General features: G+C 37.0%; 26 protein-coding genes and 2 non-coding genes across 29 annotated transcripts. All coding sequences in view use genetic code 11, as the record gives it.

The window, feature by feature from the left end:
* The first annotated feature begins 962 nt into the window (after positions 1-962).
* On the top strand, positions 963-1652 carry cemA (chloroplast envelope membrane protein). The gene has a single exon. It carries the CDS (start codon positions 963-965, stop codon positions 1650-1652), a length of 690 nt encoding a protein of 229 aa, YP_010167140.1.
* Positions 1653-1864: 212 nt separating this feature from the next.
* petA (cytochrome f) lies at positions 1865-2833 on the top strand. The gene has a single exon. It carries the CDS (start codon positions 1865-1867, stop codon positions 2831-2833), a length of 969 nt encoding a protein of 322 aa, YP_010167141.1.
* Positions 2834-4058: 1225 nt separating this feature from the next.
* Positions 4059-4181, bottom strand: psbJ (photosystem II protein J). Its single transcript has one exon. The coding sequence runs from the start codon at positions 4179-4181 to the stop codon at positions 4059-4061; it is 123 nt and encodes a 40-aa protein (YP_010167142.1).
* A 116-nt stretch (positions 4182-4297) lies between these two features.
* psbL (photosystem II protein L) lies at positions 4298-4429 on the bottom strand. The gene has a single exon. It carries the CDS (start codon positions 4427-4429, stop codon positions 4298-4300), a length of 132 nt encoding a protein of 43 aa, YP_010167143.1.
* A 20-nt stretch (positions 4430-4449) lies between these two features.
* psbF (photosystem II cytochrome b559 beta subunit) lies at positions 4450-4569 on the bottom strand. The gene has a single exon. The coding sequence runs from the start codon at positions 4567-4569 to the stop codon at positions 4450-4452; it is 120 nt and encodes a 39-aa protein (YP_010167144.1).
* Positions 4570-4578: 9 nt separating this feature from the next.
* psbE (photosystem II cytochrome b559 alpha subunit) lies at positions 4579-4830 on the bottom strand. Its single transcript has one exon. The coding sequence runs from the start codon at positions 4828-4830 to the stop codon at positions 4579-4581; it is 252 nt and encodes an 83-aa protein (YP_010167145.1).
* A 1351-nt stretch (positions 4831-6181) lies between these two features.
* petL (cytochrome b6/f complex subunit VI) lies at positions 6182-6277 on the top strand. The gene has a single exon. The coding sequence runs from the start codon at positions 6182-6184 to the stop codon at positions 6275-6277; it is 96 nt and encodes a 31-aa protein (YP_010167146.1).
* A 208-nt stretch (positions 6278-6485) lies between these two features.
* petG (cytochrome b6/f complex subunit V) lies at positions 6486-6599 on the top strand. The gene has a single exon. The coding sequence runs from the start codon at positions 6486-6488 to the stop codon at positions 6597-6599; it is 114 nt and encodes a 37-aa protein (YP_010167147.1).
* Positions 6600-6716: 117 nt separating this feature from the next.
* On the bottom strand, positions 6717-6790 carry trnW-CCA. Its single transcript has one exon. It is a non-coding gene; the product is annotated as a tRNA-Trp (tRNA).
* Positions 6791-6922: 132 nt separating this feature from the next.
* On the bottom strand, positions 6923-6996 carry trnP-UGG. Its single transcript has one exon. It is a non-coding gene; the product is annotated as a tRNA-Pro (tRNA).
* Positions 6997-7390: 394 nt separating this feature from the next.
* psaJ (photosystem I subunit IX) lies at positions 7391-7525 on the top strand. Its single transcript has one exon. The coding sequence runs from the start codon at positions 7391-7393 to the stop codon at positions 7523-7525; it is 135 nt and encodes a 44-aa protein (YP_010167148.1).
* A 461-nt stretch (positions 7526-7986) lies between these two features.
* On the top strand, positions 7987-8193 carry rpl33 (ribosomal protein L33). The gene has a single exon. It carries the CDS (start codon positions 7987-7989, stop codon positions 8191-8193), a length of 207 nt encoding a protein of 68 aa, YP_010167149.1.
* A 165-nt stretch (positions 8194-8358) lies between these two features.
* On the top strand, positions 8359-8664 carry rps18 (ribosomal protein S18). The gene has a single exon. It carries the CDS (start codon positions 8359-8361, stop codon positions 8662-8664), a length of 306 nt encoding a protein of 101 aa, YP_010167150.1.
* A 281-nt stretch (positions 8665-8945) lies between these two features.
* Positions 8946-9293, bottom strand: rpl20 (ribosomal protein L20). Its single transcript has one exon. It carries the CDS (start codon positions 9291-9293, stop codon positions 8946-8948), a length of 348 nt encoding a protein of 115 aa, YP_010167151.1.
* Positions 9294-10038: 745 nt separating this feature from the next.
* Positions 10039-10152, bottom strand: rps12 (ribosomal protein S12; one part of a trans-spliced gene, as the record gives it; the record has 2 gene entries for this part). Coding sequences YP_010167152.1 and YP_010167107.1 both cover positions 10039-10152 — 114 coding nt within the window.
* Positions 10153-10269: 117 nt separating this feature from the next.
* Positions 10270-12294, bottom strand: clpP (ATP-dependent Clp protease proteolytic subunit). Its single transcript has 3 exons — positions 12224-12294; positions 11151-11442; positions 10270-10515 (listed from the first exon to the last, which is right to left on the bottom strand). Exons 1-3 carry the CDS (start codon positions 12292-12294, stop codon positions 10270-10272), a joined length of 609 nt encoding a protein of 202 aa, YP_010167153.1.
* Positions 12295-12737: 443 nt separating this feature from the next.
* psbB (photosystem II CP47 chlorophyll apoprotein) lies at positions 12738-14264 on the top strand. Its single transcript has one exon. The coding sequence runs from the start codon at positions 12738-12740 to the stop codon at positions 14262-14264; it is 1527 nt and encodes a 508-aa protein (YP_010167154.1).
* Positions 14265-14422: 158 nt separating this feature from the next.
* Positions 14423-14530, top strand: psbT (photosystem II protein T). Its single transcript has one exon. The coding sequence runs from the start codon at positions 14423-14425 to the stop codon at positions 14528-14530; it is 108 nt and encodes a 35-aa protein (YP_010167155.1).
* Positions 14531-14587: 57 nt separating this feature from the next.
* Positions 14588-14719, bottom strand: psbN (photosystem II protein N). Its single transcript has one exon. It carries the CDS (start codon positions 14717-14719, stop codon positions 14588-14590), a length of 132 nt encoding a protein of 43 aa, YP_010167156.1.
* A 106-nt stretch (positions 14720-14825) lies between these two features.
* Positions 14826-15047, top strand: psbH (photosystem II phosphoprotein). The gene has a single exon. It carries the CDS (start codon positions 14826-14828, stop codon positions 15045-15047), a length of 222 nt encoding a protein of 73 aa, YP_010167157.1.
* Positions 15048-15869: 822 nt separating this feature from the next.
* petB (cytochrome b6) lies at positions 15870-16622 on the top strand. Its single transcript has one exon. The coding sequence runs from the start codon at positions 15870-15872 to the stop codon at positions 16620-16622; it is 753 nt and encodes a 250-aa protein (YP_010167158.1).
* Positions 16623-16827: 205 nt separating this feature from the next.
* On the top strand, positions 16828-17974 carry petD (cytochrome b6/f complex subunit IV). The gene is made up of 2 exons: positions 16828-16835; positions 17470-17974. Exons 1-2 carry the CDS (start codon positions 16828-16830, stop codon positions 17972-17974), a joined length of 513 nt encoding a protein of 170 aa, YP_010167159.1.
* A 413-nt stretch (positions 17975-18387) lies between these two features.
* On the bottom strand, positions 18388-19413 carry rpoA (RNA polymerase alpha subunit). The gene has a single exon. The coding sequence runs from the start codon at positions 19411-19413 to the stop codon at positions 18388-18390; it is 1026 nt and encodes a 341-aa protein (YP_010167160.1).
* A 75-nt stretch (positions 19414-19488) lies between these two features.
* On the bottom strand, positions 19489-19905 carry rps11 (ribosomal protein S11). Its single transcript has one exon. It carries the CDS (start codon positions 19903-19905, stop codon positions 19489-19491), a length of 417 nt encoding a protein of 138 aa, YP_010167161.1.
* A 129-nt stretch (positions 19906-20034) lies between these two features.
* rpl36 (ribosomal protein L36) lies at positions 20035-20148 on the bottom strand. Its single transcript has one exon. The coding sequence runs from the start codon at positions 20146-20148 to the stop codon at positions 20035-20037; it is 114 nt and encodes a 37-aa protein (YP_010167162.1).
* A 116-nt stretch (positions 20149-20264) lies between these two features.
* On the bottom strand, positions 20265-20498 carry infA (translational initiation factor 1). Its single transcript has one exon. It carries the CDS (start codon positions 20496-20498, stop codon positions 20265-20267), a length of 234 nt encoding a protein of 77 aa, YP_010167163.1.
* Positions 20499-20619: 121 nt separating this feature from the next.
* On the bottom strand, positions 20620-21018 carry rps8 (ribosomal protein S8). Its single transcript has one exon. It carries the CDS (start codon positions 21016-21018, stop codon positions 20620-20622), a length of 399 nt encoding a protein of 132 aa, YP_010167164.1.
* A 149-nt stretch (positions 21019-21167) lies between these two features.
* rpl14 (ribosomal protein L14) lies at positions 21168-21536 on the bottom strand. The gene has a single exon. The coding sequence runs from the start codon at positions 21534-21536 to the stop codon at positions 21168-21170; it is 369 nt and encodes a 122-aa protein (YP_010167165.1).
* Positions 21537-21620: the final 84 nt, after the last annotated feature.

Genomic DNA, 21620 nt, shown 5'->3' on the forward strand with positions numbered 1-21620 from the left:
CGAGGAATGAGTGCTCCTCGTCACGAGGGAGAGGGAGGGAACCCAAGAATCCCTTTTTCTTTTTTTCTTTTAATATAACTATAACTGATGTTTCGCTCCTTTGATGAAAACATTTAGTTAAATCCTATTTCCCACATCCCGATGGAAATACCATGTCCTGCGTACCATGGAGCAGGTGGACTTATGGAACAATCATACCATGAAGTGATTTTAGTCCATCAAAACTATTTTTCATGCGTATGAAATTCCACTGAATTCTTTCATTTTCATATTATTAACAAGTTTCATAAGTATGTATTCATCACATATATCAGGTCAGAGTACAGAATCCATATTTTAGGATTTTAGGACCAATATTTCGAATCAATACATTACATTATATATAGATGAAGATAAGAATAGATGAAGATAAGATGGATCATACCCAGTAAATTATCCCTCTTTTGTCACCTTTCTTTTTATTCATCTTTCTTAATGCTTGTTTCTTGATGACCAAACAATTGGATTTTTTAGAACCACTCCCGTTTTGCCGACTATTTCGGATTTCATCATCGGTATTTTTCAGAATTATCCCCTCGATTATTCCTGGGATGTGGATAATCAGTGAAACAATTCGAAATAATTGATTGATATAACAAAAGAGTTTTTCTCGAAATACGAATAATATTCATGTTTGTTACTTCAAGTGCTTCTTTCTGGCATTCATCAAAAAGACCAAATGAACATGCAATTGATCCGAATTTGACCGATTGAGATGTCTGGGGCCACTATTTCATTACCTCCGCATTCGAAATAAATTAACCCTTATTCCATTTCTGGAGACAAGGACTAAACAAATTACACAATGGAAAATAGATCCATAGGTTCCATACCTCGTTATAGAACTCGTGCTTCATACATCATACAAATATCAGACATAGTCAACAAATGAATCAGGTTCATTAACAATTCACGGATTGGAAGTGACGAAAAAGAAAGCATTGAATCCCCTACCATATCTTGCATCTATCGTATTTCTGCCTTGGGGAATTTCTCTCTCATTTAATAAAAGTATGGAACCTTGGGTGACTAATTGGTGGAATACCAGCCAATCCGAAACTTTTTTGAATGATATTCAAGAAAAGAACATTCTAGAAGGATTCATCAAATTAGAAGAACTTTTCTTGTTGGACGAAATGATAAAGGAGTATCCGGAGACACATATACAAAAGCTTCGTATAGGAATCCACAAAGAAACGATACAATTGGTAAGAATGCACAATCAAGATCATATACATATTATTTTGCATTTCTCGACAAATATAACCTGTTTCGCTATTCTAAGTGCTTATTCTATTCTGGGTAATGAAGAACTTATCACTCTGAATTCTTGGGTTCAGGAATTCCTCTATAACTTAAGCGACACAATAAAAGCTTTTTCCATTCTCTTATTAACCGATTTATGTATTGGATTCCATTCGCCCCACGCTTGGGAACTAATGATTGGTTCGTTCTACAAAGATTTTGGATTTGTTCAGAATGATAAAATTATATCCGGTCTCGTTTCTACCTTTCCGGTCATTCTAGATACAATTTTGAAATATTGGATCTTTCATTATTTAAACCGTGTATCTCCTTCACTTGTAGTGATTTATCATTCACTGAATGAGTGAAGAACTGATTTAATCTGATAACATAAAGAAAATTGTAATGTCACTTTGTATATAAACAAACCATTCAAAATCTTACTCATTCTTTATGCTTTGACTCGTCGAGGGGATTAGATTACTTCTGTATTCCATACAATGGCAGAATCGGGGATAGGGAACTATACTGACTCCCTACCTAATTTATTGTAGAAATTTCCGGGATCAATGATTAGACCATGCAAAAAAATAGAAATACTTTTTCTTGGGTAAAGGAACAGATGACTCGATGCATTTCTGTATCGATGATGATATATGTAATGACTCGGGCATCTATTTCAAATGCATATCCCATTTTTGCGCAGCAGAGTTATGAAAATCCGCGAGAAGCAACTGGGCGTATTGTATGCGCTAATTGCCACCTGGCTAACAAGCCCGTGGATATTGAGGTTCCACAAGCTGTGCTTCCTGATACTGTATTTGAGGCAGTTGTTAGAATCCCCTACGATATGCAACTGAAACAGGTTCTTGCTAATGGTAAAAAGGGAGGTTTGAATGTAGGGGCTGTTCTCATTTTACCCGAAGGATTTGAATTAGCTCCCCCCGATCGTATTTCTCCCGAGATGAAAGAAAAGATGGGTAATCTGTCTTTTCAGAGTTATCGTCCTAATAAAAAAAACATTCTTGTGGTGGGCCCTGTTCCTGGTCAGAAATATAGTGAAATCGTCTTTCCCATCCTTTCTCCAGATCCCGCTACTAAGAAAGAGGTTCACTTCTTAAAATATCCTATATATGTAGGTGGGAACAGGGGAAGGGGTCAGATTTATCCTGATGGGAGCAAGAGTAACAATACAGTCTATAATGCTTCAGCAGCAGGGATAGTAAGTAAAATAGTACGTAAAGAAAAGAAAGGTGGATATGAAATAACCATATCTGATGCATCGAATGGACACGAAACGGTTGATATTATACCTCCAGGACCAGAACTTCTTGTTTCTGAAGGTGAATACATCAAGCTTGATCAGCCATTAACAAGTAATCCCAATGTAGGTGGTTTTGGTCAAGGCGATGCAGAAATAGTACTTCAAGATCCATTGCGTATCCAAGGCCTTTTGTTCTTCTTAGCATCTGTTATTCTGGCGCAAATCTTTTTGGTTCTTAAAAAGAAACAATTTGAGAAGGTTCAATTAGCCGAAATGAATTTCTAGATCCACGGATTCCTCAACATAGAGCTGGTAAAAAAGCTGAATTTTTTTTGATCGCAATTATATTATGTGTATGCGCGGTCAAAAATCATGGAAAGCCCCTTTTTGCTTGCTTTTTATTATACTATTTCGAGATATCGGAGATGACTTGTATTCCAGATTAGAAAATAGCAATAGTATGGAATTGCAAAAGAAGATGATTGGATCAAAATTTACAAAATTTAGTTTAGTGTGATTATGCCAGGTTTCTTATTGCCACATGGTAAATGGCACGTAATGCCTCAATACTTTTAGATTCTATATCTAATAAACGCATAAGTGGGAAGCAGGGGTAGAAAGCAGGATAAATGAAGAAAAAAGGAAGGCTCCAGGAAAGATTACTCGTCTCCCAAATCTTCTTTCTACAAAGAAAGAAAAGTAATTTTCCGCTCTTTCGTTGCGTCGAAATAATAAAGGTTCTGGGTCTCATTCGTCAAATCAAATAAATATGAATTGCGGGTTTATCGGAACCTCTTTGAATTCATAAGAAAGAAGAGAAGTATGGGGGATAAAAAAAGAGGGGCAAGAGAAACTCCATTGAGCAAATGGAATTTTTGCAATGAACTTATAATTTTCAATGAACTTATAAAAAGAAAAAAGACTCGCTTAAAAAGATTTTTCATGTTCTAATTCCGGGTCAAAAAGTGGAAATCTTGGGTTTTCGGGCATATCAAAATCCTTATTAATTTGATTATCTTATTATACCTTATTATCTGATCTCATCACTCACATCAAAGTGACAGTTCAAACTTTATTTTTCTATAGTTTCCTAGTTTCCAATTAGTTTAGTATAGGAATGATTTGTAAGGTGTTTCATCTGTAGAAATCCATATTATTTATGTCATTCAAAAGATCCTTCTTTCTTTACTTTATTCTTACTTCGGAAAAGTCCACACTATATCTATAGATACTATGAATCAATCAGTGGATTCAACATTTCAAAAACATTATAAAAAATTAAGGAATGTAGTAATTTCATCGGGGCCAATCAACCATTTTTCATTTAGAAAAATCTAATACATGTATATATTATGATTGTGTTGACTGGATGAATTTCCACCTCTTATGGAATGGGTCAAGGTCTTGGTCGAAGAGTAAGAACTCAACAGGACCTCAAATCCATATAAGGAGGGGTCAGGTCCTGTTGAGTTCTTACTCTTTCATGTCTACAGTACGGTTCATCCGATTATTACAGGGATGATCCCAATCCGGAATATGATCCGTAGAAGAAAACGCCGATTAAACCGATCACAAGAATACCAGTTACAGTACCTATCAGCCAAAGAGGAATCCTTCCAGTAGTATCGGCCATTTACCTCACTTCCCTCCCCATTTCATCAAGTGGTCATGCTATAGACATAAACAGTCATGGATAGTTATGGGTATGATATCCTTCCGAATGAGATAAGAGAATTTCCTTTCTTTCTCTCAATTGAAGAAATAATTGGAAAATAAAACAGCAAGTACAAAAATGAGTAATAACCCCCAGTAGAGACTGGTACGATTCAATTCAACGTTTTGTTCGTTCGGATTTGATTGTGTCGTAGCTCTATAATTAATTCGGATTAGATTGATTTATTTTATCGTTGGATGAACTGCATTGCTGATATTGACCCCAAGAAAAAAACGGTAGGTACAGCTAGTCCGTGAACAGCCAACCATCTCACTGTGAAAATTGGATAGGTTCTATCTATGGTCATTAAGGCCTCCTAAAAGGATCGACTAAATTCATCGAGTTGTTCCAATGAATCGAAACGGCCAGTTATTAATGGAATCCCTTGTCTGCTTTCTGTGAAATATTCGTTGGGTCGAGGGCTTCCAAACACGTCGTAAGCTAAACCCGTGCTGACGAATGACCAACCTGCAATGAATAGGGAAGGTATAGTAATGCTATGAATAACCCAGTATCGAATACTGGTAATAATATCAGCAAAAGCGCGTTCTCCCGTACTTCCAGACATGCTGAGCTCCAATATTACAGTCAAAGGGGGATCGATTTCGTGAAAGATAGAGATCAGTAAATGGAGAAATACTGATATCCAATCTTTGTGAGATCGTCAATATTGTACCAAGGGTGTATTTAGAGTATACCGAATCAGTATAGCTATCTTTCCTCTGACACAGCAATGTTGTTTCAATCAGCATCGAAAAAAAATAGTACAGAATTCCTTTCTTCCTTTCTTGTTCCTTGTATAGGCCTAAGCAGGTGTCATTCAATAGAATAGAAAATTACTTGTAATATAATGTTTTACCGGTTTTGGGATAGGCTGAAGATCTTGGTAAAGGTGACTCGATGGCTTTTATTTTTTATTTATATTTAATTAATCTATCTTATCTAATAATTCATGAATGAAATTATCATATTCCCACAATTGAATGCAAAATCTGGAAAGGAGTTTTCGTGGTTGTAGAAGTAGAAAAAGGTATTTTCGTTCTAACCCCTTCCAATAAGAGGGGTTGTTTGGACAGTACAATAGCAAATAGTATTCGATAAGGGAAAGTGAACATAGTTGGAGCAGTCAAAATTCATGATGCAACTATAATGGATTGAACTAATCTGGTTTTTCATTAGATTGTTTCATTAGGTTCAATTCAAGGGTTCCCACCTACAAGAAGATAGGACTACATCATGTGAAAAGACAAAAAAATGTGGAACCCAGAACAACAAAATAATTGTAATTGCTAATCTTGGAATCGAGTTGTATCTGAAATAACGCTTTTTATTTCTTTGCTTTGAGAAGTCGTGGGATACTTTTTTTCTTCTTTTTTCTTCTTTTGAGATATCTTATATTATATTAAATATTAAAAATATTAAGTTATATTAAGTAAGTGAAAATAAGAAAGAGTCGTTATCGGTTCGTTCCAAAACGGATCCAATTGAAAAGGAAAAGCAATGATCCAAGTTGGAATGATTTTAAAATCCAATTCTTCTTTCTATCCCATAGTTTTCCATGAAAGAGAATTTCATTTGTGAATGAAGTTACAAGACAGAGTTCGTATTACTATACGAGTTGTTCAATCAATTTGTTGATTCGGAATCACGAGATCAGTAGATGTCACAGACGAGGAATTCATAAGGAATTCATAGTAAGGTAAATTTACTATTGATTTTTCCTTCGTCACATCACGTTTGTTAGTCCTGTTTATAATGAAATGACTGAGAAATCAAAAGAAAACAAATTAAATTAGGACTAACTCTTTCAATTTGGATTTTTTCTTATCATCGTAGCTCGGTATCTCGCAAAAACGGAAACTTAGGCAAGTGCTTTATAAACATATGTATAAAAAGAACGTATCTCATTTAGTTCCTTCATGCCTACTATAGCTAGTTATTTCGGTTTTCTACTGACTGCTTCAACTATAACCCCAGCTCTATTTATTGGTCTGAGCAAGATACGACTTATTTGAAATTAATTGAATGAACAATCAAATCAGAAAAATGAGAATTTTAAAATTCAGATTTCTGTAAGATTCCATTCCAGGTATTCTATGGTTTTGACTTCCAGCATCAATTGAAAATTCGTGGACGTTGAGATTACTGGGTGATGCAGATTATTATTTGGATTAGAGATAGATATTACCTTTTCTCCCCTTTCAAACAAGACAACAAATCGAAATGATTGAAGTTTTTTTATTTGGAATCGTGTTAGGTCTAATTCCTATTACTTTAGCCGGATTGTTTGTAACTGCATATTTACAATACAGACGCGGCGATCAGTTGGACTTTTGATTGAGTAAGATTTCTTTTTTCTTGTCATTGACCTCCTATCCTTGACCCTCAGGAGGTCAAATTGAATTCGATTGATGTTCGCAATTCAAGTTAATGTGATTCGATACAAAGTAGCATCACGCTCTGTAGGATTTGAACCTACGACATCGGGTTTTGGAGACCCGCGTTCTACCAAACTGAACTAAGAGCGCTTTATCACGACAAGAGATAATCTTTTCCCAATACTTCTTAGCTTGCATATAGTATCATTAAATGATACTAATGATCATGCCATCCCCAATTTCAATTGATCCCATGTTACTGCCTGTAAGATAAGTAATAGGTAGGGATGACAGGATTTGAACCCGTGACATTTTGTACCCAAAACAAACGCGCTACCAAACTGCGCTACATCCCTTTCAATTGTTGTACAGTGTCATTGTAGAGAATCCCTGTCTTCTTTTCCACACCGTTATTTCCTTTAAATATATCTATATACATTTCTCTTGCCATTTTTTCTTTTTGGTCTCATAACATAAAATAAAAGAGTTAGAATTATGTATATATGAAATCCAAGGTGAAATACAACGTATAAAAGAATGAGTATTTATATGCTCAAGAACAAAAAAAAAATAACGGAACGGGGCACTTACTTTTTCTTTTATTCAGGGGCAGGAGTATCTCATCTACTGGATCGTTGTACATATCCATTTTAGTTAATTAAGGATTCCGCACACAAATACAAGTGATCCACAACTATATATATAATATATCTGATCATATATGTGTTAAATAAAGAAGGAGGATTTTCAATGCGAGATATCAAAACATACCTTTCCGTAGCGCCTGTGCTAACTACTCTATGGTTCGGTTCTTTAGCAGGTCTATTGATAGAGATCAATCGTTTATTCCCAGATGCGTTGACATTCCCCTTTTTTTCATTCTAGTTATCGGTGTGGTATTATCGATGTGGTAGAAGATGTTGGCTAACAATAGCAATAAATTCTCTGTTTGTTAAATAGCCCCTGTCCCTCCCTTCACTTTTGTTGAGTAGGGAAATAGAAAGAATAAAAGTGAATTAAACCTCAGCAAAACTCGGATTCGGGGTAGAAGAAATAGAGGGAGAACAGAAATAGAAATGTGGATCTAGGCTTGGATATTCAAGATTAGATAAGATACTTAAATTAAGTGATACTGAAATAAAATACTGAGATTAGGAATAGTAATTGAATTGTAGTAAATAGTTGTATTACGTATTACTCTATTCTATTGATTACAACTTGCAACGAAATCTTTCATAATTAGATTTCCAGTTAGCAACTTCTATTTTTTTCCTTTCTCCTTTCTTCTTCTTCGGATTGAAGAAGAGAAGAAAGAGTTGGGGGAATCCAAAATACAAAGGAGGTTTATGCCCAAGGGTAAAAATCCCAGAGTTACGGTTATTTTGGAATGTACCAGTTGTGTCCGAAATGGTGCCGATAAGAAGAAGGAATCACCGGGCATTTCCAGATATATTACTCAAAAGAATCGACACAATACACCTGGTCGATTGGAATTGAAGAAATTCTGTCCCTATTGTTACAAACATACGATTCACGGGGAGATAAAGAAATAGATTGAATGCGGTGTTGCCTTGCGTGTGCCAACATTTTAAGGAACGGGAAGGAATTACATATAACATATCTAGGAGCAAATAAAATGCCATTTCGGGCGGATCCGAGATGAATGAAGAAATGGTATTTTAGAGAAGAAATGGTATTTTAGAGATAAGGAATAAACCATGGAGAAATTCAAGCGACCCTTTCGTAAATCCAAGCGATCTTTTCGTAGGCGTTTGCCCCCAATTGGGTTGGGGGATCGAATTGATTATAGAAACATGAGTTTAATTAGTCGATTTATTAGTGAACAAGGAAAAATATTACCTAGGCGAGTGAATAGATTGACCTTGAAACAACAACGATTAATTACTATTGCTATAAAACAAGCTCGTATTTTATCTTTGTTACCTTTTCTTAATAATGAGAAACAATTTGAGAGAGCCGAGTCGATTTCTAGAACTACCGGCACTAGAACCAGAAAAAAATAGAAATAGGACCACTCTTCAATCGAATCAGAACTCAAATCATAACTCAAATTGATGTGATACTTTGTTCGTAAGATCCGGAGCTCATATTCAATTGTCGTGTCGGAAGAAAAAAGAAAGAATGGGGGAAGAAGACCCATTTCTTTATTGAAATGGGTTCGTTCATTCCTACTACATTTTATTTTCCTTTACATTGCTATTTTGACTCTACCTTCCCGGGGTCATTCTCCGGGAAACTCTGTTTCATTTCAATTATTCCGTCGGACTCCTCCCGATCAATCTCCTTATTTAAGGATATCATTGGAAATCATGTAAAGGCAATTCCTATTTGATATAGCTATTTGTGCAAGTATTTTACGATTAAGAAGGAGCTGCTTCTTGCGCAGATCGTGTATTAATCGACTATAGGGTACCCCATTCTCGCGGGTTACTGCATTTATCCGAGTGATCCACAAACGACGAAAATCTCGCTTTTGCCTTCCTCTACCCCTATGGCTGGAAACCAAAGCCCTTATTTTCTGTTGAGTAGCAGTTCGAGTAAGTCTTGAATGAGCTCCTCGAAAGCTTGATGCAAATAAACGAATTTTCCTTCGACGCCTCCGCGCAATATATCCACGTCTAACTCTTGTCATAGTTTAAAATGGGACTTTGATGAATAAGATTTTCATGAATAACTAATTGATTTTCATTTCTTTTCTTTCAGTCATTCTTTTTCCTTCTCTTGGTCTAAGCAAAACGGATTCTTCCGGTGTATAAAATAAAAATTCCGATGGCTTTCTTTTGCTACTATAACCTTCCCAACCACGATTTGTTATTTCTTACAGGCAGTTCATTTCCCCATGAATAAATAGTGGGTTCCATCGTTTCTATGGTTACTTCTTAAACGGCGAGGTCCTATCTATACACCGGAGCCCTTTCCCTCATTTAATCAATGTTATTGGTAACTTGTACAGTTCACACCATTTGGCTCTACCCATGAATTAGCCAGTAATAGGTCTTTTCACAACGAGATCTATCCATACAGTGACGGTATTTAATTATGAAGGTTGGCTAGGTAGCTGACCCTATCAGTCCGTTCTTTCATAAGTAAGAGCACCAATATAACTTTATGCTTTTTAAATACTATTTCCCCGCTTAATGGATAACCATTCGCTACCAATGAGGAATCGCTTTTCATCCCAAATTCAAATCAAGGCGATTGGATTTGCACCAATGGAAACCATAAATTCCATACACAATAGAGGTATATGATAGATTAGATCTTTTTTAAAAATGTAGTTCTTCCATTCTACCCCATTCATTTTCATTGGCACTGGTCATTGATACTGGAAAAATGGTTTAGTTTAGGTCACAGTTCATGATCTGAACGAGTCACACATACACCCTAGTACATGTTCCTCTACGCTGAGGGCATCCTCGAAGAGCAGGAGATTTCGTGACATTTCTCATTGGCTGTCTTGTGTTTCTAATAAGTTGTTTAATAGTTGGCATGCTGAATCGTATATAGAATCGGTTGGTTTAGATCGATCCTAACCTGATGATTATGAATTACTTTCATTTGAGTTGAAGATTCTACTTCGAACCATGGTTCGAAGTAGAATTACCGATTTACACAAAATCCGCGCTATTTTCGACTGCTACAAGATCAACAATGCCATGAGCTTGGGCTTCTGTTGCTGACATAAAAACATCCCTTTCCATGTCTTCAGATACAACCCATAAAGGTTTGCCCGTTCTTTGTACATAAACTCTTGTTAGTATTTCGCGAAGTTTCAACAGTTCTTCCGCTTCCAGGATAAATTCTCCTGCTTGTGCCTCATAAAAAGAACTAGCAGGTTGGTGGATCATAACCCTGATTATAATATGTCATAATGAACGATTCCTCTATCTCGCAAAATGGAGCGAAAAGAATAAATAAAAATAAAAAAAGATAGAAAACCGTACAGGCAATTTTTGCACATTGCATACGGCTCCGCAATGGAATCTACTCTTCTCTTACATCAAAGAAAGAGACAAATAGATCTATCAGATCCAAATCGTTGGATGATCCATTTACCACCCTTCTCCTCGTAGGAACAAAAAAATACTATGATGGTTCCGTTGCTTTAGATAATATATTCATCTCTCTTCTATGATTCAGCAATCCCAAAGTTTCTTTCTGGTCTGAGTCTGATTAAATAAGAAAAATGATAAGGAAAATGATCCCTTTCTTTTCATGCTTAGAAATATTCAGACTCATGTTGTGTAAGGAAAAGGGGTTGTTTGTGACGCTGAAATGGACCCCCGATAAATAACATAGGAATAAGATCAAATCGGGACTAACCTTTTGTTTCATACTACTATCTCGATACATAATCATGTTATGAAGAAGCAATAATGATTTGCTCATATCGAACTAAACGTGCCATGCTATTATTACTTATATATTCCATATGGCGAAGGCATAGTCTTATTTTTTCTTCAAGTCAAATAAAAACTCATTGGCGCCGAGCGTGAGGGAATGCTAGACGTTTGGTAAATTCTCCTCCGACCAGGATGAAAGATCCCATCGAAGCGGCTAATCCCATGCATATTGTATGTACGTCTGGTGGAACAATTTGCATAGCATCATAAATAGCTATTCCCGGTATTACCCATCCGCCGGGAGAATTTATAAACAAATAGAGATCCCTGGTATTATCTTCCATACTGAGATATACCATGAGACCAACAAGTTGATTCGAGATCTCGCTATCAACGCCTTGGCCTAAAAAAAGTAATCTTTCTCGATGAAGTCGGTTGATTAGGAAAAATTGTATCCCCGCAGAACCGTACACGCACCTTTCGATACATACGGTTCAAAAAAGTTCGAAAAAAAAATAATCAATGTGTCGATTCCAGACCTATTCTTTTTGAGTTTAGGCGTTTTCCTGACGAAGGGGTTTATTTTCATTTGCATTTTCCACAAAAATTAGTTTTGGTTTGCCCTCCTAACCTACAAAAAAGAATTCACTGAACATCTTTTTATTGATGTATTCTTTTGATTGATGTATTGTTTCATCGAGATCCAAATCGCGATGCCATTTTCTTGTTCCTGAATGGGCCTCTTCACTTATTTTAGGTTTATGCTCTACTCCGGGTAAAGATTCGCCCGAATTCCATTTGCACATATAGGACAAATGACCCCAGTACCACTTATTTTTTTCTTACGACTTTTTTATGCCTTCCACCAACCAAGTATTCGATGTATTCATCACATTTATATTTATTAGTGGTTTGAGATCACTCCTATGGTCTTATTTCTGATAGATGATAGAAGTTGTAATCAATATTACCCATTTGGTATTTTCTGAACGGAGCCTGGATACTTCATTTTATTGTTCCAAGTCAACCATAGATTATTCTAATTGATAAGATAATATTTATCTTTCAAACGAATTGATCCATTTGCACATTTCACGCTCCGAATTATTGAATTGATTTGATGATTCAATCAATCTTTCTTAGGCGAAAGAGAGTATATCTCGATCAGGGGAGAGAACGGGGAAATCCCATATGACCCAATATGTCCGACAAGTCGCACTATATGTCAACCCAAACTGCATCTTCCTCTCCAGGACTCCGAAAAGGGACTTTTGGAACACCAATGGGCATTACATTAAAGAAAACGGGGTTAAGTACTATACTTCACTTTGATGTGGAAACGTAACAATGGGTTTATTGTCCTCATAATATTTTTGTTTATCATATTTTATACATAGATTGGAAGACTCATGTAGGAAGACAGAATGAAAAAAAGAAAATTCTTAGGGACGGAGCGGATCCTTCGAATGATGAACAAGTATCTAATGGATTCACTTAAAAAAATGGGACCAATCCCCCCATTGCGTATTGGTACTTATCGGGTATAAAATAAATCTGCTTCTCTTTGTTCCTGCGAACAGAACGGAATTGTTCCATTATTACTATCACCTGCGGCACGTAATAAATGTGAACCCTTGCACCGAGATAATCACTGAATGAGGTCCATAGCATAGTCTTTTCCAATGTGACAAAGTTACATAGTGTCTATTTTTCTTTGATGAAGGGGTATTTCCATGGGTTTGCCTTGGTATCGTGTTCATACTGTCGTATTGAATGATCCTGGTCGCTTGCTTTCTGTCCATATAATGCATACAGCTCTAGTTTCTGGTTGGGCCGGTTCTATGGCTCTATACGAATTAGCTGTTTTTGATCCCTCTGATCCCGTTCTTGATCCAATGTGGCGACAAGGTATGTTCGTTATACCCTTCATGACTCGTTTAGGAATAACCAATTCATGGGGCGGTTGGAGTATTACAGGAGGAACTGTAACCAATCCGGGTATTTGGAGTTACGAAGGTGTTGCCGGGGCACACATTGTGTTTTCTGGCTTGTGCTTCTTGGCAGCTATCTGGCATTGGGTGTATTGGGATCTAGAAATATTCTGTGATGAACGTACGGGAAAACCCTCTTTGGATTTGCCCAAGATCTTTGGAATTCATTTATTTTTATCTGGGGTGGCTTGCTTTGGGTTTGGTGCATTTCATGTAACAGGTTTGTATGGCCCTGGAATATGGGTGTCTGATCCTTATGGGCTAACCGGAAAAGTGCAACCTGTAAGTCCTTCATGGGGCGCGGAGGGTTTTGATCCTTTTGTTCCGGGGGGGATAGCTTCTCATCATATTGCAGCGGGCACCTTGGGAATATTAGCGGGTCTATTCCATCTTAGTGTTCGCCCGCCCCAACGTCTATACAAAGCATTACGTATGGGCAATATTGAAACTGTGCTTTCCAGTAGTATCGCTGCTGTGTTTTTTGCAGCTTTCGTTGTTGCTGGAACTATGTGGTATGGTTCAGCGACTACTCCGATCGAATTATTTGGTCCTACTCGTTATCAGTGGGATCAGGGATATTTCCAGCAAGAAATATATCGAAGAGTTAACGCCGGGCTAGCTGAAAATCTGAGTTTATCGGAATCTTGGTCTAAAATTCCCGATAAACTAGCTTTTTATGATTATATCGGTAATAATCCGGCGAAAGGAGGATTGTTCAGAGCCGGCTCAATGGACAACGGGGATGGAATAGCTGTTGGGTGGTTAGGACACCCTGTCTTTAGAGATAAAGAGGGGCATGAACTTTTTGTACGTCGTATGCCTACCTTCTTTGAAACATTTCCGGTAGTTTTGGTAGATGGAGACGGAATTGTGAGAGCCGATGTTCCTTTTAGAAGGGCAGAATCCAAGTATAGTGTCGAACAAGTGGGTGTAACTGTTGAGTTCTATGGTGGTGAACTCGATGGAGTCAGTTATAATGATCCTGCTACTGTGAAAAAATATGCTAGACGTGCCCAATTGGGTGAAATTTTTGAATTGGATCGCGCTACTTTGAAATCCGATGGTGTTTTTCGTAGTAGTCCAAGGGGTTGGTTCACTTTTGGACATGCTTCGTTTGCTTTGCTTTTCTTTTTCGGCCACATTTGGCATGGTGCTAGAACCTTGTTCAGAGATGTTTTTGCTGGTATCGACCCAGATTTAGATGCTCAAGTGGAATTTGGAACCTTCCAAAAACTGGGGGATCCAACTACAAGGAGACAAGTAGTCTGATACAACATTTCTTTCATATGTCTAGCCTATGTTTCATATAGGGTACTGGAGAAATATTAATTCGAATCATCACCTATTACTCTTGACCTTTACTTGTCTGGGAAATGATCCCAAATGAACAGGTATGGAAGCTATAATTGTAAAACACGATCGAATCTATGGAAGCATTGGTTTATACATTCCTGTTGGTCTCGACTCTGGGGATAATATTTTTTGCTATCTTTTTTCGAGAACCGCCTAAGGTTCCAAATAAAAAGATGAAATGATTTTTCATTATCTCAATTGAAATGATGACCCTCCGATGAGGAGGGTCATCATTTCAACTAGTCCCCGTGTTCCTCAAATGGATCTCTTAGTTGTTGAGAGGGTTGCCCAAAGGCGGTATATAAGGCATACCCCGTAAAGCTTACAAGTAAACCAGATATGAAGATGGCGACTAGAGTTGCAGTTTCCATTATTAAGTGATTTCAAGACCACGATGGATCTACGATAAGATAGTTTATTTACAACGGAATCGTATACAAAGTCAACAGATCTCAAACAATGCACGGAATAGGATTTATGGCTACACAAACCATTGAGGGTAGTTCCAGATCTGGGCCAAGACGGACTATTGTAGGCGATTTATTAAAACCATTGAATTCGGAATATGGTAAAGTAGCCCCTGGATGGGGAACTACACCCCTTATGGGTGTCGCAATGGCTCTATTTGCAGTATTCCTATCTATTATTTTGGAGATTTATAATTCTTCCGTTTTACTGGATGGTATTTCATTAAGTTAGGTCCAGAAGAACGGATAAGTCCTAACTTTCAATAAAAAAAAGAATCACTTAGGATTCGGATTTCTAGGTCATCTCATTCTGTTTGGTAGTTCGACCGCGGAATTCTTTTGTTTCGGTATTTCCGGAATATGAGTGTGTGACTTGTTATACCTATTGATAGTACAGAGAATAAGTCTGTCATCTCATCGAGAGAGATGGTTCTAGCCCGTCAGATAGTCAGTCTAGTATCTGGAGCACGGACTATATGGAATAGATTAAGAACTATTTAAACTATGATTCATACCTACTATTCATACCTCGTGACCGGCCTCCAACTACTATTATTTTTTTCAATTAACTTTTCAATGAGGCGTTTCAGAAATCGAACCACCTTTTTCCTTCAGAATCATGCTTAGTTTGAGCTGAGCGAGGGACAGGACAAATATTTCTATGGATTCTTAGTTATTATATCTGTTCATTGAATAAGTGAAGTGATGATCAAACGAAAGGGTTCCTACTCAGAGAACTCTTTGGTTCTGTTTTGTTCTTTGTTGAATCATCGTGGTTCTAGTAGGAATCTGAGGTTTCAATTGATTCATAGGGTCTCAACAAGATAATTCCTATCAATAGTAAATTCGTATGTATTACGTATAAACAAAAATAAAATAGGGTAAGAGAACATTCAAAAGGCCTGTAACAATCAACATAGGATGAGCCAACTTGATATTTTGGCGCTATCATCACAAAGAAGAGATTTAGAGTTTTGGTTCCCTCATTTTATCTGGAAAGATTGAATCAAGTGAAGTCTCTAAAAGGTTTCAAATCTTTCTTTTCTATTGCACGTTGCAACCAGAACCAGTATTGGGGTGTTTTCGCTTGAGCCGTACGAGACGAAATTCTCATATACGGTTCTTAGAGGGGGAGTCCCTTCGCCTTCGGTTCACCTATCTCAATAAAGTATATGATTGGTTCGAGGAGCGTCTCGAGATTCAAGCGATTGCAGATGATATAACTAGTAAATATGTTCCTCCTCATGTCAATATATTTCATTGTCTAGGAGGGATCACACTTACTTGCTTTTTAGTACAAGTAGCTACGGGTTTTGCTATGACTTTTTACTATCGCCCGACCGTCACAGAAGCTTTTGCCTCTGTTCAATACATAATGACTGAAGCCAACTTCGGTTGGTTAATCCGATCAGTTCATCGATGGTCAGCAAGTATGATGGTTCTAATGATGATCCTGCACGTATTTCGTGTTTATCTCACAGGTGGTTTTAAGAAACCACGTGAATTGACTTGGGTTACGGGTGTAGTTCTGGCTGTGTTGACTGCATCCTTTGGGGTAACTGGTTATTCTTTACCTTGGGACCAAATTGGGTATTGGGCAGTCAAAATTGTAACTGGTGTACCTGAGGCTATCCCTATAGTGGGATCGCCCTTGGTAGAGTTATTACGCGGAAGTGCTAGCGTGGGTCAATCCACTTTGACCCGCTTTTATAGTTTACACACTTTTGTATTACCTCTTCTTACCGCCGTATTTATGTTAATGCACTTTTCAATGATACGTAAGCAAGGTATTTCAGGTCCTTTATAGAGAAGACAGAGCATAGGTATTTGTAATAGATCATATAATATATTGTTTGGGTAGGAACAAAAAAAATAGTATTTGTATTTCATTGCTATAAATATGGATTATTGAAAAGAATAAGACATGTTATTTGGATATTTCCCTTCAACCACGAAGTATTTTTTATTTGATACGAACAGTTGAAGTGGATTCTCGGAGGAGAGGATGGATTATGGGAGTGTGTGACTTGAACTATTGATTGGTCCATGCAGATATATTATCTGCCACATTGGAATTCATAAACAAATGTGTCTCTGTTCCAACCGCCGCCCCCCCTGCGGAGCAAGAGGATAGGCTGGTTCCTTTGAGGAGAATCTTTTCTATGATCAGACCCGAATCATGTCATGCATGAATAGGCTTCGTAAGATCTAGTAGAATAAGTGATGTGGCATGATCCAGATTATGTTCTATCTATTCCACTTCCATTTATTTAACTTATAGTAGGGAATGCATTCATTTCCCCTGCATCGACCCCGATCTATGATACTATCGGAGTGAAACACGGGATCTAAGGAAGAATCGAGGCTAGACTTTATTAGTAACAAGTAAATCCTTTGTACGTAAGAAGACTCTAAAAAACAATATTGTGCATCAATTACAAGGTATGAGACAATCCAAAAAGCATTTGATCATGATCGATGTAAGCCTACTTGGGTATTGAGCATTTATTTGTACGAACATAGTTTCCTGGATGGCATATGGATTTTATATGAATCCATTTCATTCCTTTGATTATTGCTCGAGCTGGATGATGAAAAATCATCATGTCCGGTTCTTTCGGGGGATGGATCCATAAGAATTCACCTATCCCAATAACAAAGAAACCCGACTTGAATGATCCTGTATTAAGAGCAAAATTGGCTAAGGGGATGGGACATAATTATTATGGGGAACCGGCATGGCCTAATGATCTTTTATATATTTTTCCCGTAGTAATTCTAGGTACTATTGCATGTAACGTAGGTCTAGCGGTTCTAGAGCCATCAATGATTGGTGAACCGGCAGATCCATTTGCAACTCCTTTGGAAATATTACCCGAATGGTACTTCTTTCCCGTATTTCAAATACTCCGTACAGTACCCAATAAGTTATTGGGTGTTCTTTTAATGGTTTCGGTACCAGCGGGATTATTGACAGTACCCTTTTTGGAAAATGTTAATAAATTCCAAAATCCATTCCGTCGCCCAGTAGCTACAACAGTCTTTTTGATTGGTACGGCAGTAGCCCTTTGGTTAGGTATTGGAGCAACATTACCTATTGATAAGTCTCTAACTTTAGGTCTTTTTCAAATTAAAATAGATCTTGAAATACTAAGGTAAGGCGGGATATTACGTATGTATCTAGTTAGGCATACTTCAAAGTTTATCCTCCTAGATACATCTCTTTCATTTGATTATAGATCTATTCTGAAGAATCCACGAATACAGACTATGCTGAAGATTCAAAACAGACTTTGTTTTTGTTTCTTCTTTTTTCGTTAGTGTGTATATTTTAGTGTGTATATTGATTATATATTACAAATTATTATTCAATTCGAATTGAATAATAATTTGTAATATATAGGAAGAATAATTATAGTATAATTTTATAGTTAGTTTAGTTATAAAAAATAAGAAATAAGATAAAGATAAGAAAATAATAGAAATTTTATTTCATTATTTTCTAGTTAATAAATAGTCTTTCATTTATAATTTTTTCATTTCGTGCTTTCATTCGAAATGAAAAAAAAATTTCAACGGGATTCAAACTGAGTTGAATTTTTAAGCAAGTCGATTGTGAAACCCTTCTGTAGAATGTCGAATATTTGTTTTACGTCTTCTACGCGAAAATGCTCAATTCTCATAAGATCTTCTTGACTTTTACTCAAAAGGTCCAGCAATGTATGTATATTAGACCTTTTGAGACAGTTATAAGTCCTAGGAGGCAATTCTAATTGATCAATAAAAATACGTTTCAATATGATTTCTCTTTTCATATTATCCAATCCATCATCAAAGGTAAAAAAGGGCACACTAGCCCTTTTTTGATTGTCCTCCATATTTCTATTTATGTCCTGTTCCTCCGCATGTAAAAAAGGAATAAATAAATCGATCAAATTACGAGAAGCTTCATAAAGCGCTTCCTTAGGAGTTAAACTTCCATTCGTCCATATTTCAAGAAAAAGTATCTCTTGTTTCTCATTCCCATTCCCATAAGAATGAATACTATGATTCGCATTTCGAACAGGCATGGATACAGCATCTATAGGATAGCTTCCGTCTTGATAGTTATTTGGGGTTCTCGTACAATATCCACGACCCCTCTCAATTTTTAATTCAATGCACAAATCAACCGGTTCCGTTAGGACAGCTATATGCTGTGTAGTATCAACTATTTCTACAGAAGGTGGTGAGATGATATCTTGAGCAGTTACGTGTCTAGGGCCCCTGACATAGATAGATGCGTCGAGAGTTCCGTACAGATCACTTCTAAATACAATTTTTTTCAAATTCATTAAAATTTCATGGACTGATTCTTCAATACCTACTATCGTAGAATATTCATGTGGTACCTTATCAGATTTTGCGCGCGTAATACATGTTCCTTCTAGTTCTCCAAGTAAAGCCCTTCGCATCGCGATACCGATTGTATCGGCTTGACCCTTCATAAGTGGGGATAAAACGAAACGACCATAATAAAGGCGTTTGCTGTCTGCTCTTGATTCAACACACTTCCACTGTAGCGTCCGAGTGGATACTGGTACTTCCTCCCGAACCATACTAATATAATATTATTTGATGAGATCATTTAATTATTTATTTCTCTTGGATTGGAATCTTTTCCATTTTTATTTCTAAACGCGCCTTTTTTTTGGCGGTCTACATCCATTATGCGGCATAGGGGTTACGTCACGTACAAAATTTAATAGTATACCACTTCTACGAATCGCTCGTAATGCTGCATCTCTCCCGAGACCGGGACCCTTTATCATGACTTCTGCTCGTTGCATACCCTGGTCTACTACCGCACGAATAGCATTTCCTGCTGCGGTTTGAGCAGCAAATGGGGTACCCCTTCTTGTGCCCTTGAATCCACAGGTACCCGCAGAAGACCAAGAAACGACCCGACCTTGTGGGTCTGTAACAGTAACAATAGTATTGTTGAAACTCGCTTGAACATGAATAACTCCTATTGGTGTTCTACACCCACTCTTACGTGAACTAATACGGCTATTTCTACGTGAACCAATTCTTGGTATAGGTTTTGTCATATTCTATTTGCCATCTCATAAATATGAGTCAGAGATATACGGATATATCCATTTCATGTGAAAACAAATTCTTTATTTATTTGTACATTAGGTCTCTTAGAAAGTGAAGTTCTTTTTTTTTTATAAATATTATCCCTGTCTCTGTTTATGTTTCGGATTAGAACAAATTACTATAATTCGTCCTCGCCTACGGATCAGTCGACATTTTTCACAAATCTTACGAACAGAAGCTCTTATTTTCATATTTGTTGTTCCTTAATTCCGAATCTACTCTTTGAAAGAAAATAAGTCTCTTTTCTTTAATTCACCTTAAGTTAGTGTTTGAGCCTTAAAATTTATCCCCATGAAAATTTAAATACCTAATCGTTTGAATCTTTATTGCGAAGTCTATAAATTATACGTCCCCTTGTTGAATCATAACGGCTGACTTCTATTTTTACTCTATCTCCTGGTAGTATTCGTATAAAACTACGTCGTATCCGCCCTGAAACATAACCTAGAACCAGGTCTTCGTTATCTAAGCGAACCCAGAACATGCCATTGGGAAGTGATTCAGTAATTAAACCTTCATGGATCAATTTTTGTTCTTTCATTCCAGGTAACCTCCTTGAAGTATTAACTAATGTAGGAGGAGTGACATTAGACAACCCACCTCTACTCTCTTTTTCATAAATAGGAAGTTACGTATCAAATTCGTATACCAGATGGATCACCTCACCATATATAAAACAAAATTTCTCCTCCAATTCTTTCTAGTCGAGCTTCTCGATCTGTCATTATACCCCTAGAAGTAGAAAGAATTACAACCCCTATCCCGCCTGAAATCCTAGGAATTCGTTGAGAGTTGGAATAGATTCGCAGACCTGGTCTGCTGATACGCTTTAAAATATTTCTATGTGCTCTTTTCCTATTTCTTCTATGTCGTAGGGTTAAAACCAAGAAATCCTTGTTGTTTTCCCGGTGCTTCCTAACATTTTCGATAAAACCCTCTCGTAGAAGTATTTTCACAATGTTTTCGGTAATATTAGTGGATGGTATTCGAACTGTTCCTTTTTTATCCATGTCAGCATTTCTTATATAAGTTATTATATCGGCAATAGTGTCTCTACCCATGACGAACTATCATTTTTTTTTTGCTTTGATATAATCAACATGTTTCTTTTTTTATTTTTCATTAAAGGTATATGCCTGAGACATAATCTACTAATTTATCCATTTCAAAGACCCTACTACCCATTGTCTCGTCTACTAGCGTTCATTATTTATAATACTTCGGGAGCTAATGAGACTATCTTAGTGAAATTTAACTGTCTCAATTCACGAGCAATCGAACCAAAAACTCGGGTGCCTTTTGGATTTCCTTCTTGATCAATGACAACTGCTGCATTGTCATCATACCGGATTATCATACCGTTGTCGCGCTTGAGTTCTTTACATGTACGTACAATTACAGCTCTGATTACTTCTGATCTTTCCAGGGGCATATTTGGCACTGCTTCTTTGATTACAGCAACAATAACGTCACCGATATGAGCATATCGGTAATTACTAGCTCCTATGATTCGAATACACATCAATTTTCGAGCTCCGCTGTTGTCCGCTACATTCAAAAAGGTCTGAGGTTGAATCATCTTTCTTTTATTTGAGTTCTTTCAATGCAAGAGGCGAGGGGGAAAAGAAAATTTTCTGTCCAGAAATAAGTAAACCAGCGATTA

Source organism: Nymphaea colorata, chloroplast, assembly GCF_008831285.2.
Source record: "Nymphaea colorata chloroplast, complete genome".
Lineage (NCBI taxonomy): Eukaryota > Viridiplantae > Streptophyta > Magnoliopsida > Nymphaeales > Nymphaeaceae > Nymphaea > Nymphaea colorata.